The sequence below is a fragment of the Sinohyriopsis cumingii genome, chromosome 19 (assembly GCF_028554795.1).
Source record: "Sinohyriopsis cumingii isolate HCF-2022 chromosome 19, ASM2855479v2, whole genome shotgun sequence".
In the NCBI taxonomy this organism is placed as follows: domain Eukaryota; kingdom Metazoa; phylum Mollusca; class Bivalvia; order Unionida; family Unionidae; genus Sinohyriopsis; species Sinohyriopsis cumingii.
The window spans coordinates 1,427,712-1,446,048 of NC_142979.1; the positions used below are offsets into that span (position 1 = coordinate 1,427,712).

General features: G+C 34.3%; 1 protein-coding gene across 1 annotated transcript in view; it reads right to left on the reverse strand.

Moving 5' to 3' along the window:
- The window catches only part of LOC149775038 (stalled ribosome sensor GCN1-like), a 218,870-nt gene that overhangs the window by 164,675 nt on the left and 35,858 nt on the right, over window positions 1-18,337 (reverse strand). The window contains exons 11-15 of the mRNA XM_089943740.1: window positions 14,770-14,922; window positions 14,119-14,216; window positions 11,959-12,034; window positions 2,375-2,527; window positions 1,899-1,991 (exon numbers count right to left, since the gene is read on the reverse strand). Coding sequence (XP_089799866.1) covers window positions 1,899-1,991; window positions 2,375-2,527; window positions 11,959-12,034; window positions 14,119-14,216; window positions 14,770-14,922 — 573 coding nt within the window. The remainder of the gene's footprint in view (window positions 1-1,898; window positions 1,992-2,374; window positions 2,528-11,958; window positions 12,035-14,118; window positions 14,217-14,769; window positions 14,923-18,337) is intronic.

Below are 18,337 nucleotides of genomic sequence, written 5' to 3' on the forward strand. Positions count from 1 at the left end.
TCACACTGAACAAAATCTAGGCCATTTTAAATATATGTACATGTATATCTGAACCATTTTAAAAAGTATTTTCTTTTGTTCGTATTAACTTGTGACTAGTAGCAAAATGTAACTGACCAAAATTGTGCATGAAAATCAATTGCTTTTGTTGATTATCAGAGGTTCCTTTACACTGGTACATGCCAGTTTTTACCAATAAAATTTGCCTCTATACTGGAAAAAGATGAGGCTGTTGGTATTCATGTACCAACAAAATGAACATGTTTAAAGTCTTTAAAGTTCACTGTCCGACATCAAATTCTGTAAGAAGCCGGTTTATTCTATTCATACAGTTCTTATATCCCTACCAACTTTGATGAGTGACCATTGGCAACACAGCGCTTGAAGGACAGTTGGAATATCACTGATAGACTGCAAGGCTTTGATATTCGATTCAAGATAAAACAATACAAATGAAAGCATTCCTCCTTCTGTTTCAAAGACATTAAATAAATGGAATGAATAAGTCACTTTCTGCTTCATTCCATTCTTGTTGATGAATCTGTTATCTTGGCACAGTGATCGACAACTTTAGTTTTTTAAAAATAATAATCATTAGTGTTTTTATTTACTCTTGTTCTAAACGAATCAATAACCACATATTTGTTGGGTTTTTTTGGGGGAGAGGGGCCCAGCTTAGTTTGGAATTTTGCACCTTTCTATTTATAGATGACTAAGTCACATGATCTAGCCATGCGGATGCTGAAGACTTACACTCACACTAAGCATGGAAACACTTTGACTATTTACTTTAGAAGTAAACTCTGAACCAAAGTTGTTAATTTTGTGTGTGGATTAAGTTGGTGACTGACCATGATGAAACTGGAATGGGATTACACAATAGTTTGTTAAAGCATCGTGAATTTTATCCTATCTGTAACTCTGTAAATTTTCAGGTAAGTGTCGTTAATTGTAGCTAAAGGTACCAAATTCATTTTAAATATATTGTGTAAAATGAATTAGGTACTTTTAACTACATTTAATGATGTTGACCTGACAATTTAGTGTTTTACAGATAAGATAAAATTCACGATTCTGTGTGGAATGAACTGTATTGTCGAATGTGTTGACATGTGTCGCTGTCTATTATGAACGCAGCTCCTGTAGAAGTCAGATCGCATTCTTTAATTTCCCGTACTCTAATGTATTGTTTACATCATAATTTTCTCCACTCTATGCAAGTGACAAACCATACATTGATGAGACTGGTTGATCAGCATTTATACCAGTAAAATTTAATCCTGTACCAACTTTAGCATCCTTGCTGGTACTAGGTGTCAGAAGTAGTGAAAATGGTGGATCATTTCTTGTAAAATTTCTCCAAGACAGATATATAAGGTTGCATTTCACTGAATTAAGTGGGCCCACGTCTTACTTCAGACTAAAGTAATGGAGTTATTGACTTAATCAGGATCAACACAAGCTGGGACAAATTAGCATTAACAAAGAAGGATTTTTTGGATCCAGACCAAAAACCTCAACATACAGAGGTTTTTTTAAATAACCAAGGTCGAAATATGTGGGTTTGACTGTACTTTCATTTGAAACAAAGCCACAAAAGTATATGTTGTCATAGCAATGGTGGAAGCAGGAATATACAAACATGTACAGAAGTATGAAGCCAAAATTAGAAAGCCATTATGGACTAATGCTCAATGCCATTTGATGCAATCCCATGTCATATGAAGATCTGCTATCCCATGCTTGTTTACGATTGCTTAACTGTATGATTATGAAGTAGAAGAAAAAGAATAAGATTTACTTCTGTAACTAAGAAAGTCCAACTGGAGTATTTTGCAACTAGTTACAATGTTATTAGTTTTGGACATTGTGTAAGGAAACAAAACTACCTGCCTTACCTTCATCACTTACAGATGAAAGGAACTTCTCATTGGTCAAGAGTTGTTTTTGAGAATCTAGCACAATATTCCAAAAGGACTGAAGTTTACTCTCTGTAAAAGAAGAACATGTTTATTGTCGAATAAAAAGCTCAAGTAAACAAACAAAAATAGCAATCCCACTCCCACCTGAAAAAACGAGGTTAAACATAAATAAAATAAGAGCAACAAAACCACTTTTTACTGAACAAGGGAAGACTATTTATTTCATAATCTAAGTATCCAGATAAAAGTACTTATATTTTATTTGAAAAAAAGCTGAAAACCAACTTAAGTTATCAGGTATTGCATGTAACTTGCAAAAGAAAGTCATATTCATATAAATGTACATTTTCTTAAAATATTCTGAAATATATCATTAAAACAGGTCACCAAGCATAATTTTGTAGGAAAGAAATAGGAGAATAGCACTGAATTCTCTAATATGCCATCCTCACCTGCACTAATATCCACCAGGGCAAGCCTTGCAAGAATGTTAGCTGCTGACACTGCCTCTGCCACCAGCTGTGACTGGGTAGATTGGTTGCTGGCTTTTTCCACAGTCTGAGTCAGAATCTGTAGCATATCCACTGCCTGGGGCAATGTGTCCCCTAAAACATAAGGTAATTCAGAAGTTCAATATTTTTCTTAAATTTTATACATCTCTGTGTGTGTGTGTGTGTATCAAGGTTTCCACAAATATGTGAACCTAGCTTGCAATTTTTTTCTGAATATTTCTGTTCCTACTGAATATTGATGATATATATATATATTTTTAAAGATGATGTTACTTATAAATATCAAAATGCTTATTTCAAGAACTGATGTACCAGAAACTGTGTAGTGTGTGGTTCATGGTTTGTTGTTGCTAAAGCTGTAATATTATCCATTCATTATTCACTTTTCCCCTGCTTTAACTTTTACTTCATAAAATATTTTTTTCATAAAACAATGGGTATTCAATCTTACACCACATCATACAAGGCTTCTAAAATAGTTAACATCTACTAAACAATTATGACCAAGACAACATGTGTCTTGTTTTCAGGATTTGTCACACTGTCACACAGCCACTACCATGTTGTGAGTGACTTACCGTATTCTTATGTTACATGTTTAGGCTCTAACAACAGTAACATGAGAAACAATGAAAACAACAAGCTTTGAAAAATATAATAATTTAATTCCCTGGAAGAATATGGTAAAAATGAAAAAATATTAACTTATTGTTTTAAGAATCAAATCCAAACATAATCCATGAATAAAAATTTAGAAGTCTTAATAACAAAATGTTCTAATGAATTCATGTTCAAGTCCCGACGAAGAATTCAACATGGAAGGCAATGACATATGCTGTAACATGTACAGTTACTTGTAGAAACAAGAAATAAGAAGTGTCACTCCGGTTTTGGAACTCCTAATAAATTTTTATAAGAGATGTCTTTGTCCAAGAATTTCATATGAGCACACATATATATCCAGGAAAAAAGAATTAACCCTTTTGAATCCAAATAATTTGAAATAACTCTAAACGACTCAATAGACACTTTCCAGTGTAAAAGCCCAACTGCAATTATTTCTCGAAAACGATGGTTTAAAACTTGAAATTTTACACCCTGGATAAGAGTCACATGATTATGTTCACATAAAAAAAAATCATGTAGCCCCTGTGCGTCCTTGATAAGAACCAATCATTTTACTCTGAGAATAAAAGTTGTTTACTTCACTAAAACCTATTTACAAGTCTAGGGTCACATATTCAATACAACCTAGATCTCACTCTTATAAGTCCCACAATAAAAATAAATGTATAAAATCTTGTTGACAAGGCTGTTACTAATTTTGAATTAAGGTTGCAGGCCAGGTCAGCCTTATGTGTTTACTAAAACAAACAGTCAAGGTCAAACTATTTTCTGGAAAATTCCTAATAAACAGAACTACATTATTTTGACATATAATGAAATAAAAAAATTAGAAATATTTTAAAAACTTACAAACAATTAAATCAATCACAAAAATTAAATCAAATATACATAACAATAATATACACACTTATTAAGACGAGTCCAAATGTAAACTGCACAGACCCAGATTTGCCATCACATAAAGCACTGGCAGATTGGGGTCTATGCAATTTTATATATATATCACAGAATAAACACTGACCATGATCTGGCACATTATGCGATGACAGCTCAGGGTCTATATTGTTTGTAATTGGACGAAACTTGTAAGTTAGTATATATGATAGGTCCTAATGTTACAAAAGAAAAGATCCTGAAGCAATCATTCAGTTTTTAGATTTCAAGAAGTGTACAAATTAAAAGATGAGCTTTCAACTTACACTGTAATATGTTTTTGGACTTTGGAGTATTTACATAATTTGGAAAACAATACTAGAGTTGGGAACCACAAAAAATTTATGTATGTGCTATGCTATCATATTTCTGTACATAATGCAATAAATAAGACAGTATACTGTAACAGTAGAAGATTTTTTTTGTCAACTGTTGCACAAGATGTCATCTAAAGACTGTAACTGATGTGGAATGATTGAGTTTATGTTATAGCTTGCACCATGTAGAAGACACGGCACTGACATTAGAGAGTTTGTGGATAAAAACGGAAAGTGCTGACACTGAAGCATACACTAAAACTAATGAGGACTAATGGTACAAAGCTAGGGAAACTTTAAGTGGGATGCCAACACAGATTCTGACACCCAGGTAAGATAGTTATCAGAGACGACCAGTAAAATAACGAGAAAATCCTGAGTGCACTAGAGAAATTATGCCAAATTCAAACAGAGAATGACTTCTCTCCGGAAAATCTTACGATGATTCTCAATTCAATAAAGATAAGTATGTCTTTAGCACATTAATACACACTAGTAAATAACAGATAAATGACATCTTTACTTCTCTTGTTTAATCCAAAATGTTTCCAAAAGTTGGATCTGGTCCAAGTATCTTTCACAACATGCCACTAAGCAGCTATGTTTGCATATGAGACACATGTCAACCATGTGATTAAAAATACATTATTTTTTTATTATTCCAGATTAGTTTGCAAGAAATACAAATATTTTGTAAAAAATTAAATACTTTTTAGAATTTCATCATGAAAATTAAAACTTGCCTTTAATATCATTAAATCTATAATGAGATTATTCCATTCCTTACCAACAGAAACTACCAAAGTACCTGCATAGTGTAAAAGTACTACCACCAGATAATATCCTACATAAGCAGTACAGACATACAAATATGTTTATTTGCATGGCTATAAATTTTACTTATCATTGTTATTGTATGAAACACATTAACAAAAGCATGAAAATTGCTGCTGAAGTTACGACTATTTGAACTTACCGGTATTGTACAGTGACAATACAAGAAACACTTCAGAGCTCAAATTTACACCTCACCAAATAAGTCATCTGACATTTATAATTTGCACCACAAAAACAGAAGCCTACTACTTCCAGCATGGTGCTTCTACATCAACTGAGTGATTTTAAAGTGATATTAAACTGACAGATCAAAAAACATTTGCCTCAAGTATTGAAATGCCATGAATCAATGAACCCTTAATCATAATACACCATAACTATATTAAACAGAACCACTGGCACAAATTTTAGCATGGTACCGTGAACTCGTGGATATTCATTTTCGTAGTTTTACAAAAAATTTACAGTACATTTTGAGCATAAGGAAAAAAGTCTTGTTTCCAAAGTAGAAATATTGCTTACTCAGTCTTGCATACATGCCAACCCCAGTAGGTATAACCGCAATTATTGCTGTTATAAGTGGCAAAATATCGTAATTTGGAGGCAAAAAGTGAAATCAATATATTACATGCAAGATATATAGCATGTGTGAAAAAGATAATTTATTTTTGCTACTAACCAAATTCTGCAGCTGATCAAAATTCTTGTCCCAAAGGGCAAAATCCATATGGATTAGAACCAGAACAAAAACAAAATATACTGACAAATTATTGATATTCAGCACTGACTTTAACTAGTCTATATGTTTAATTTTCACTTAATGATTGTGAACTAGAATTTCACAATAAGAATGATCATGTGCTCGGCATGCTGTATTACATTACACTCAAATTCGTCTTTTAAAGTTTGTAAAGCAGTATTGATTGGTCCTTTTTTCTTATCTAACATGTTTTGAAGACTGAAAAGACCCATCTGCTCAAACATTTTACATCATATAATGTCCACCAATTGCACCACAAAGTGTTTTGATTAACACATGGTGCAATTTTCTTTAAAAGTATAGACTGGTCTGCTAACTAATCAGCTTATCAATAAAATCAATCTGTGAACAAAGTTCAAATTTGAAGAAACCCATTTGTTTTCTTGTAATGGGTCATGTCAAGTTGCTATAAATAGCAAATAAGGAAAGTACTCTTGTACTATTCTTACAGAAGTCATCTTTTTAAGAATATTCTCAAATATATATATATATATATATATATATATATATATATATATATATATATATATATATATGAGTGGAATTAAAGAGGTGATAAAAACAACTTTCTATTGCTTTATTTTTATGTTATTTTTTTACTGTACCAAAAAAGCATAACCCATATACATGCAATCGAAAAACGTAATTTGGTGAAAAAGTGTAACGATTACATCAAAAGCATAATGGTCTGCATGTATGGTCTGGGGGATTTGTAGCAACCATTAAATCTTTCATGATAGATATCTCATGACAATTGGCACATCATAAACTGGTAACCAATGAAAACCAATTTTTAAAGCAAAATATTTTTTTGATAATAATATGTATCTGATCATAATATCTTAACACATTAACCCCTGGAGCTTTTTGTCATTTTTGCCTGAAAATCGAGTAGGAAACACATTTTGAAAGCTATTTCTGAATAGACTCGAAAACACCAAATCCCCAGTCATCTTTCAATAACGTACTGCCTAGTGGTGTTAGAAACATCAATTTTCGTTGGCTATTTGACTCGCGCATGAGCAGAAGGATAAAAGCTGGACTTCTTTTTTTGTTGGTTTTTTGGGTTTTTTTGTGCTAAATGGAGCCATTATTTTTGTATAGAGACCACTCTTTATTCCAAACGCCCATCTTATCCTACTTTTTGCAAAGGCTCATCTGTCTTTTTGCAGTTCATACCAGCTTGCCTTTGATCTGAGACCAAAAAGTCTAAAATCTGGACACAAAATCGGATTCCGACCACGGGCAAATTTTGGGTAAAAACAAGTCGGGTCTAAAAAATGAAGTTTTTCTATCTGTATTTTGTAGTGCAACTAGATATTCCAGATTATTTGGTATCACTGTAGAGCTACATCTGTCTACCTTTCTATAATACTACCCACTTTAGTGTATCATGCATGACCATGACGCTACAGAGCTCGGCAGTAGGCTACTACCTCCTGCCCCGTAAAGTCATCGCTAGGGGTTAATGTGTTAAAAGTACAACCATTAACTCACATTTCCACCACTCCCAGGCTAAAATATTTAAGCTATGAGAGCTAAATGTTGTCTGCCCATGACAGAATAATCTCCATCCAGATTAGTGCCAAACCCCATCTGTACTTCAGTTACTACTGAAGCAGAATGGAAGCTCTCCTAATAGGATGCAACTGAATGGAAACTAGGCTGGTGTATCTGTATTATGATCAAAGAAACAAATTTGACTCAAAATTGTTTTTCTTCTTCAAATATGTTATCAATAATAATGCCTTGGTAGATCAGTTAAGAGATGGAGGGTGTTATGTATATGTATATTGTGCATTTAACTGATTGAAGATTCTGTTTTTAGATCAAACTATAAATAGATTCTTTATTGATTTTAAATTCTAACTGGATAATGAACCTGTTTACAAGTTTATAATAATATTCTGACTGGATTGTCGAGTACTACAATATAGGCCAGGTGGTATTTCAACACAAGTCATGTGGATGAATCGTGACATAAAATCATAATAGTGTCATGGAAATGTATATAAAGAGAGAACTGAACATTTATTCTTATTCTAAATTCCTATTATTGTTCTACATACCTGTAATCAAACATTTAGGATTATTTTCGATTCAATTCATAGTACTGTAAGTTCCTCTTAAATTTTCATTTCATAATGTAGAAAATTAAATTATTTCTCAAGTTTTACAAAAATTATTAGCTTTGCTTTATAGGTTACTTTGTTTAAGACCATAGAGTCGTAAGATGGAAGTTACATCTCTGGAGAAGGCACATCTGCAGTCCTCTATGGTATGTGAGGGAGCTTCAACTAGTCTGTAGTGGCTCCAAATGCCACAATGCAGATGACAGGGAAATAATTTTTTCCGGCAAATTCAGTGAAGTCACAAAACCACAACACTGAAAATCTGCCAAACCACCTGGGAAAGCAACTTCTTGCACTGCTGTTATAGGTTCTACAAGGTTAAACTAAGCCTATTGGGATGAGGTAAAACTAAAGAAAGTCACATGTGTTCTCCATCTTACAGCTGTATAAATGGGAATAGTTGCACTCAAATGCAATGATGGTGGTAACTGCCCTAATCACATGAGCCAAATGCATAAAAACTTCATTTGATCTTGGGTTTATTCTGTATGCAGAGCATATAACCCATCCTATCCAGGATGATACAGCCTGAGTGGAGATATCAACATACATGCCAACCCCTGGTGAGGAAAAAGTGTAATCTAAGTGGACAAAAAAAGAGTAATCAGAGCAGAAAAAGAGTAATCCCCATATAACATAATAAAATTCAATGAGCATATGTACAAAATGATTTATTTACCCCTTCTGGTCTTTTAACATCAATTAAACCTCAAATTTTCATATACAGCACTTTGAGCTTTAAAAAGCAACTGACTCTCAAATTGCATTTCAAAACACTTTGTACCAGCTGAGACTATGAATGTTTTGCACACCAGTAGAGCACTAAGTGCTGGATTACAGAGCCTGGATCTGAATTCAGTTTTATTTTTTGTTAACAATACTGAATAATCTCTCACAGTCAGCATTAGAATGGTAAAGAACCAATATTCCTTTCATAACCTGACAAAAAAGAGGAAATATATATCTTACAGTTATTGGATCTTTTCACTGGGAAATAAGGTGCCATTGCACATCAAATCTGTCCACATTAAGTACATTGTCAGGTAGAATGCCAACTTGATACTTCAGGGGTTCTCCTAATTTATCAGCTGCCTTTCCTGCAGCAAGGTGCATCATGTGAAAGGGACAACCTGATATGTACACTGATGGAGACATTTTTCAAAATACAGAATGCAAATGTGTTATGAATTCCAGTCATCACTGATGCATTATCAGCTGAAAACCCCCATACAGTTCTGCCAACTTATGTTTATTCAAAGCATTATCAAGCAAATAAAAAATGTTTTCTCCAGTGGAATCTACTGCTAATTCTGGTGATGAAAGAAGAGCAGTCTGACTTTGCCTTTTTCGTTATCAAAGTCTTTTACACAGACTGGGTACAATTTTTTGTCATCATAATCAATGCTCCTGTCTGTTGCAATACCAAATGGCCCAATTTTCACAGCTTCTGCAATTTTAAGTGAAATATCTTCTGCTAAACACCTAACAATATTAGATGGGTTTGTTCTTGCAGATGCATATTTTCTGCAATTTTGGAATCAGAAAACATCCAATTGAACAAAGGACCAACATAGTCTTCTACTGCTAGGGGTTGTCTGTGTTCTATTCAGAACTCAGTAAATAATGCCTCTGCATTTATTAGTTCTGCTTTAAAAAAGAAGTTACAAGTTACCTTAGTATTGGAGTTTGTAAAACAAGCTAATTCAAGGTTTCTTTGTTTTACCATCATGACCAATAATAAAATCCTTTCCACAGCCTGCAGTGGGCTTGAAGCTGCCCTAGAATGGAATGCTGTATTGTGTAATTCATGTATTCATCTCTGAATCGGGGTTTTCGTCTTTTTCTAATCCATCTGTGAAATTATTTGCAAAACTATTTTGCTCTAGCACATGCATCTACTAGAATAAATCTGGCTTAACTTTTAGTGGCAAATACCAATAGAATGGTTCTGTAAAAATTAGAAAACCAGTCTGTTCTCTCCTAACTAAGCCATACAGCTGTTATAAATAGAAACCAAGGTCAAAAATTTGAAAGTAAAACTAGTATGTTTCTTGGAAGGAGGAGAGCTGCTATAAATAGAACATAATACTGTTAGGAAAGTTCATGCAAGGATGGACAAGCATACTTATGTCGTAGTTACATAGAAGGCATCTTTTCTAGAATATGGTCTGAAAGATTAATGAGATGCTAATAAAAATAAGAAAACAAATTATACAATTTTTTTGGGAGGGGAACATACCGAAAACATGTAATTCGAATATATTTATGCATAAGGCATAATTTAGCGGAAAAAAGCGTAATGATTACGCCAAAAGTGTAATGGTTGGCATGTATGTATCAATCCTTCTGTCTTTCTTAAGTCTCAACAGCCATGCTCTTCCTCTTCACAAAGGCTCCGTTCATTTTAGGTACCACTTCAAAGCTTCACCATGTACTGAAGTCAGCCATGATGTAAAGCGTCAAGTATGGAATGAAGTTCCACTACAAAAGATTGATTGCCCATGACTATAAGCCTGTTCTTGGCATAGGCCATCATGAGTGAAATCAAACCATCCTGATGAAACAGCCAATAGCTAAAGTCAAATGACAAAGCATGTAATTCACTGACCCTTCCTGCTGAAGCTAGGATTACGAATCAAGTCTTGTACAAAAGGTGAACCAACAATGATCGAGAGTGGCTTATGGTGCCTTATTCAACCACATCTGAAAATTCATGGTAGATTCCATTTTGGATACAAAGGCAAACCCTTCAGTGGCGACAGATCAAAGTTTGCCAGCAGGCCAAAGAGGTTTTTGTTTTGTCCTATATCCTCCCTTCCATGGACATGCAATGTGTCTAGGACTGTGGAACAGTGCCCTTTTATTGTGATGGGTAATAACTTTTAACCTTAAAAGACACAGGAGAAAATCAGCTATCTGGGGTAATGGCGACTTCAAAGTGGTGGGCCTTCTCACCCAAACAATTCTCTGCACCATTTGTTCTAAGAATTGTTTGCCCCTGAGGGCTTGTTTGATATGATCCAGACATTCATATTAAAATGATCTAGATTCAGATGAAAATTCTGCCCTGAAGAATGTTTAAGCAGGTGAGGAAAGGTCATGATTTCCTTGAAAATATCCACCACCTGATTTATCCATGAATTTTCCCACTTGATGTGAGCAATCAGGATAAGATAAAACTCTGATTCCCTTGTTTTTTGCTAGGTGGTCACTGCAAAACAATTATAGTTTTCTGTATGCAACAAAATTCCCTGAACAACTTAAGGGTCCATAATTTATTTTGCAGCATATTAAAAATCAGAACAAAACGAACACAATACTGAATGCACTGACTAGCGACACATGCAGGTATCAAGAAAAGTGTGTCTAACATGTATAATTTATGATACAAAATTTAATTCTACAATACATAGAAAAACTTCATCTTGAATAGAAAAGAGTAAGAAATAGTTAGAAATATAGATGCAGTATACTTCCAAGAGATGAGAAACTCCTCCAACTTGCTATATACTACCAAGAAAATCCTGGTGTCAGTTTTGCAAGGCCTTAAAGGTAGCATGCTAGCTAGCACGAGCAGAAGTAGCAAATGAGGTAAAGGCAGGAGATTATGGCAATCTCTGTATCTAATGGGAGATCACTCTAACTGCCATATATGTGGGCAGACAACTTTGGCTTTCATAGCTACAAATTTTAGCCTGGGAGGGCTGGATTTGCAAGGTAGTGGTCATATCCCTAAGGTAATATCATTGGGCAATGTATCTGAATAAATTAATACTCCCCAACAAACTTGATTCAGAGTATTTCATGACCATTTGAATACTAAAATGTGATACAAAGCTAAAAGATACACACTGAAAAATGACTGCCATAATCATGAGATGGTTCTGAACCTGTTAAACTTAAAACATTCTTACTCACCTTTGAAGACAGTATTCATGCACTGCAGGTATGCATATCTGACTGGAGAAGTGGATGTTTTCAAGGTTACACCCTTCTGCAAATAGAGGACAAATCTTGATAAAATTAAATGCACAAACTCTCTTACAGTTTGTTGTTAATTCTTTATGATTTTTATGGTGCCTAATATGCAGGTCAATGGAAGTGATATTATTTGAATTGCATAAAATATTTTACCCTCATAAATTTTAATATGCAATGCTAATTGTAAATTTCAGCAAGAACATACATGTACACTAAGATGCAAATACCAAGTTTCTTAGGAAAAAGAATATAGCTGGCTCCCTTGACTGTCCTCTATCCCATAACTGTCTTTTATTGAGTCACCTGGGTTAGTACTTAGTGTGTCAGACTCATGGCCGAAGGGTGTGGGTTTGAATCCTGCTATTGGATCAATCAGGGTTGGCTGTATGTCCTGATTTAAGGTACGTATTTCTACTCACACTGCAAAATACATCCCTTGCGTGTTGATGTGCCAAAAACTGTACTGTCTTCTAAAGACAACTTTCATTCTACCATAAGATAAAAACATGTAGTCTTCTATAGACAGCTTCCACTGTACCATAAGATAAACTGTAGTCTTCTATAGACAGCTTCCACTGTACCATAAGATAAACTGTAGTCTTCTATAGACAGCTTCCACTGTACCATAAGATAAACTGTAGTCTTCTATAGACAGCTTCCACTGTACCATAAGATAAACTGTAGTCTTCTATAGACAGCTTCCACTGTACCATAAGATAAAATGAAGTCTTCTATAGACAGCTTCCACTGTACCATAAGATAAAATGTAGTCTTCTATAGACAGCTTCCACTGTACCATAAGATAAAATGTAGTCTTCTATAGACAGCTTCCACTGTACCATAAGATAAACTGTAGTCTTCTATAGACAGCTTTAACTATACCAAAAGACTAACTCTATTCTCTTCTAGGGACAACTTTCATTATACCATAAGATAAACCATACTGTCTTGTAATGAAAGCTTTCACTGTATCACAGATAAAATGTACTCTCTTCTAATGACGGCTGTCACTGTACCATAAGACTGCACTGTTATCCAAAGACGACTTTCAATGTACCATAAGACAAACTCTACTGCCTTTTTTTGACAGCTTTCACAGTACCAAAAGACAAATGTACTATATCATAAGACTAAATGTACTGTCTTCTAAAGACAGCTTTCACTGTACATAAGATAAATTTACTATTTATAATAAGACTAAATGTACTGTCTTCTACAGCCAGCTTTCACTGTACACAAGATAAATTTATTATATAATAAGACTAAATGTACTGTCTTCTAAAGACAGCTTTCACTGTACACAAGATAAATTTATTATATCATAAGACTAAATGTACTGTCTTCTAAAGACAGCTTTCATTGTACACAAGATAAATTTATTATATAATAAGACTAAATGTACTGTCTTCTAAAGAAGCTTTCACTGTACACAAGATAAATTTATTATTTATAATATGACTAAATGTACTGTCTTCTAAAGACAGCTTTCCCTGTACATAAGATAAATTTACTATTTATAATAAGACTAAATGTACTGTCTTCTAAGACAGCTTTCATTGTACACAAGATAAATTTATTATATAATAAGACTAAATGTACTGTCTTCTAAAGAAGCTTTCACTGTACACAAGATAAATTTATTATTTATAATAAGACTAAATGTACTGTCTTCTAAAGACAGCTTTCACTGTACATAAGATAAATTTACTATTTATAATAAGACTAAATGTACTGTCTTCTAAGACAGCTTTCACTGTACACAAGATAAATTTATTATATAATAAGACAAAATGTACTGTCTTCTAAAGACAGCTTTCACTGTACACAAGATAAATTTATTACATAAGACTAAATGTACTGTCTTCTAAAGACAGCTTTCACTGTACACAAGATAAATTTACTATTTATAATAAGACTAAATGTACCGTCTTCTAAAGACAGCTTTCACTGTACACTAGATAAACTACTTTATCTGACTGATAGTTTTCAATATATCAAAATAGCAAATATACTGTCTTCTAAAAACAGCTTTCACTGTACCATATGATAAAAAAGTACATGTTGTAATATAAGTCAGAAAAACTGAACTGTCCTAACCTTGAACCACTGCATGAGCTTATCAGGAACCCGTGTGTAAAATTTGCTGCACCAAATGGACAACATGGACAAAGCATGCACCAGTGTTCCCTCATGTGCTAAAAAAAAAAAATATTTAACCATCAGCCATGTAAGCCATTCCTCCTATTCAAAGTTTGTATGGCATATCCAGCATATTAAGTGTCACATGACATTTCCAGTATATTAAGTGTCATGTGACATTTCCAGTAAATTAAGTGTCGTGTGACAATTCCAGTATATTAAGTGTCATGTGACATTTCCAGTATATTAAGTGTCATGTGACATTTCCAGTATAATAAGTGTCATGTGACATTTCCAGCATATTAAATGACATGTGATATTTCCAGTATATTAAGTGTCATTTGAGTAGACACTAGGTCGTTATAACATATTAATCAATTTACAGATTCCTTATGAGTTCAGGATTCCCCTAAATAAATTTTAATATGATGCTACATTGAGCCATCAATAAAAAGTGAAATGTTAAATCTTGAATTCATAATAGCTGACTTATTATGTAAACCATAATTGCAAAGATCTTTTGGTCATCAAATGACTTGAAAATACCTAGATTATAACAGCAGCATAAAAAAATTCACTTTTCTTAAATAAATATTCAATTCTCTTAACCTTCATTCTGCAGAAGTGGAAGGAAAAGTTCTATGACTGTAGCACTCAAAGTCTGTAGTGATGCTGTTCCAGTGACAGCATTTTTCCCCATGTTCCCAATAGCCTGCAGCACACTGATCTTCTGGTCTGTTACTGTCAGCTTTCCTTCTGACCCTAAAATAATGAAAACATAATCCACAACTCCATACTTCTATTTCTAACAACAATGCTGTTAGAAGACAAAGCATGATCACTACTGAGAAAAATGATATGCATCTGTCAATATCCAAGATGATCAATACTGAGTTATGATGAGGAAAAGCAATGCAGGTCACAATCACTCTTTTTTTCAGTATGACTGGTGCTGTACTTCTAAGGATTTATGCTCATATCTAGTCTGATGATTGTGCAAGCAAGGGAGTCCAAGAAAATCAACCTAAACATCAAAGGCATATACAATCACTGAAATGTAACAATGATGCCACATTGATCTAATTTTGATATCACAGTACATAAATATATCAGTAATTACAAGTGTACATGCAATAGTGTCTGAAAAACTCTGATAAATATAAGAAGTATAAACGATCACTGGACAACTGAACTATGAAAATAGGTCACAGTGAGTTACTCTTGGTACAGTGGTGTAGTACTCTTCAGCATCTATCGCGTACTTTCATGACTGTACAAGCATAAGTGTCAGAAACCAACCACAGTGTAAAAAGATGATCACTGATCATGAAAATAAGGTCAATGACCTACTTTTGGTAATGTGGTGTACAACTCCTCAGGTTGCATGCACAAATCAACTCTCAGGACTATAGAGACAATAGCATATGAGATATTATCTCAAAGACACAAGACACTAATGCAAATAACAGTGCCACCAACTTCTGCACCAGGGCATAGCATAATCTGCCTGCACTTAGTGCTGGTGAGATAAAGGGAAACATCAACAGTCCCAAAAGGATAACAAGATTCTGGTGAAAACAGCATGTCTATATGACTTTCCATTCAGTGACAAGAAGATTTTCAAGATGGCTGTCATGACGGCGATTTTTGAGATCAGATCTGCACCATTTTCAATTTTACTGACCTGATGTCATAAAAAGTCTTCCAGTGAAAACTCTAAGGGAATATGTCCATCCACTCCAGTGGAGTAATGATAACATGATGACAACCATGGCTGAAATGTGGGATATCTAGACAGAACAAATTTATTTTACAACCAACTAGACATCATAAGAAGTCTTCTCCTAAAAACCCTATGCCAATATGACTTTCTGTTCAGGCATAGCAAGATTTTTTAAGATGGTGACCTTAATGGACCATGTTTATTTAGGATAAACTAGCCATTGCAAGAAGACTCATGGAAACTTCGTGTTGATATGACCATCCATGCAGAACTAGTGATAACAAGATTGCCAAGATGGCTGCTTTCATGGCCATAGTAAATGTCTAAGCAGCACAATTTTCATTCAAGACCAAGTGGAGGCATGACAAACTTGTGCTAATAAAAAGATGGACATCAGACTAGTTCTTTTGGTCCATGACTAAAACATTTCTTAAAAAATTCCAAAAAAGGTTTGTTAACCTGGTTGCAAGAAAACTATCTAAACATAATTCTGGCAAAGCATTTCCTATGAAAAATTCCAAAGAAGCTTGATCAAAATTGGCTGAGCCATTATCGCAAGTAAGTTGAAGATAGGTTTTCCACCTAGCAGCTATGGTAGCCATACTGTTGTAAGAGAGCACCCTGCCAACAAGTCTGATAGGAAATGACATATGAATTATTCCAACCAAGTTTAATCAAAACTGACTAGGCACTCAAGATAAGTTGAAAAAAGGCTTTCCATACTTGAGGCAGTGGTTAGAATGCCAGATCTGCAACCGAAAGGGTGAAGGTAAAAGTCCTACTATTAGACCAGCCTAGGTCTAGCTACCTTGGTGTGTCCTTGGGACAGGGACCTTGTTCAAATTACCCTGGTGTGTCCTTGGGACAGGGACCTTATTCAAATTACCTTGGTGTGTCCTTGGGACAGGGACCTTATTCAAATTACCTTGGTGTGTCCTTGGGACAGGGACCTTATTCAAAGTACCTTGGTGTGTCCTCAGGACAGGGACCTTATTCAAATTACCTTGGCACTAAAATCCTGCCATAAAGCACCAAACCACACTATTGGAAAGGAAGCTACACTGTTGCTATGGGAGCATTCCCAGACACAATTTGATCAATTATGTCATAAGGAACATTCCTAAAAACTTTAAGGTTGATCAGAATCAGTACAGCTTTTCTGCAGAAATGGAAAAAAGGTTTTCTTCCTGGTTGCTGAAAGACTCATTTTGCTTGTACAGCCACCCCAGACACAGCTTTGATAATGTCCTAGGAAACATTTCTATGAAGTATAACAAATCAAACCAATCCTTCTGTTGATAATGATGATAATTTCCATTTATGCTGAAAAAAATATTCAAATAAGAATCATTCTGGCAAATATTCAAATCGGAAATTGCTATTAAAATATTTTCCATGCACCACAAGAGTTAATCAAACTTTATCACGGCCCCCTAGATATGTAGTGTCACTTAGTGACCATACTATTAGACCAACAAATGGTTATCTGCCTCTATGTTTCATTTTATCTGACATTACTTGTGGCAATACAAAAGAGGGGTTCAAAGACAAACATTATAACAATTGGACCTACAATGTACGGCACCTTGATAGTTACAATGGGGGAGGGGAGAAAAATCCTGCAACTCCCCCATCGTAATTGTAAGGGTCGATATCTGGCACTATTGGGCCACCATCACTGTAACTATTTATCAATTGTCTTAATTTCATTTGAAAGCAGCCCATGTAGGTGGCCTAAACTGTAAATGAACACAAAAATAGATTAAAACAAACAAATATTGGTTATTCACATGTCTGGACAATAACAATTCGGCCAAGTCAGAATGGAATCATGAGTATCAAATCCCAGAGTCATTTATATGTCAAACAAAACAACATATCCTTTGCTTTGAATATTGAACTTCTACTCAGATCACATATGCCAACTAAGATAAAATATTAAGACCAGGCTGTGGAATTTTAAAACCTTAGATCGCCTACCATTTGTCGAATTAGTTTTTTATGTTGATGTAGCTATGTTCTATAATTAGCTACATAGCAGATGCCCTCAAGAATTCATATGCTTTTAAACAAGGCTGATAGAAAATATCTTTAAAGAGCAAAATAAAAATAAAGAGTTTATCATGGTATAAACTGTCAGCTGCCGACTCATACGGCTTACACCAAGTTCTTTGGGTGTTATTTGCTGTGTGATTCGGTACCTGACAGTTTATACCATGATAAAGAAAAAAACATCAAAGTCTTAAATAAATGCTAATGTGTGTACACTAAAGTTAAATAAAATCCAGAAGGAACATTCCACAGTGCAGCTCATTTAGCAATAATCACATCTTCAAATATGTCCTTTTTTTTCAGGCATTACTCGAGCACATTAAACAATTATTGCAATAATGTAAGTGTCCAAAGAAAATATGATGCCACAGAGCAGACAACAAAGTTCAAGCGGCAAAACTG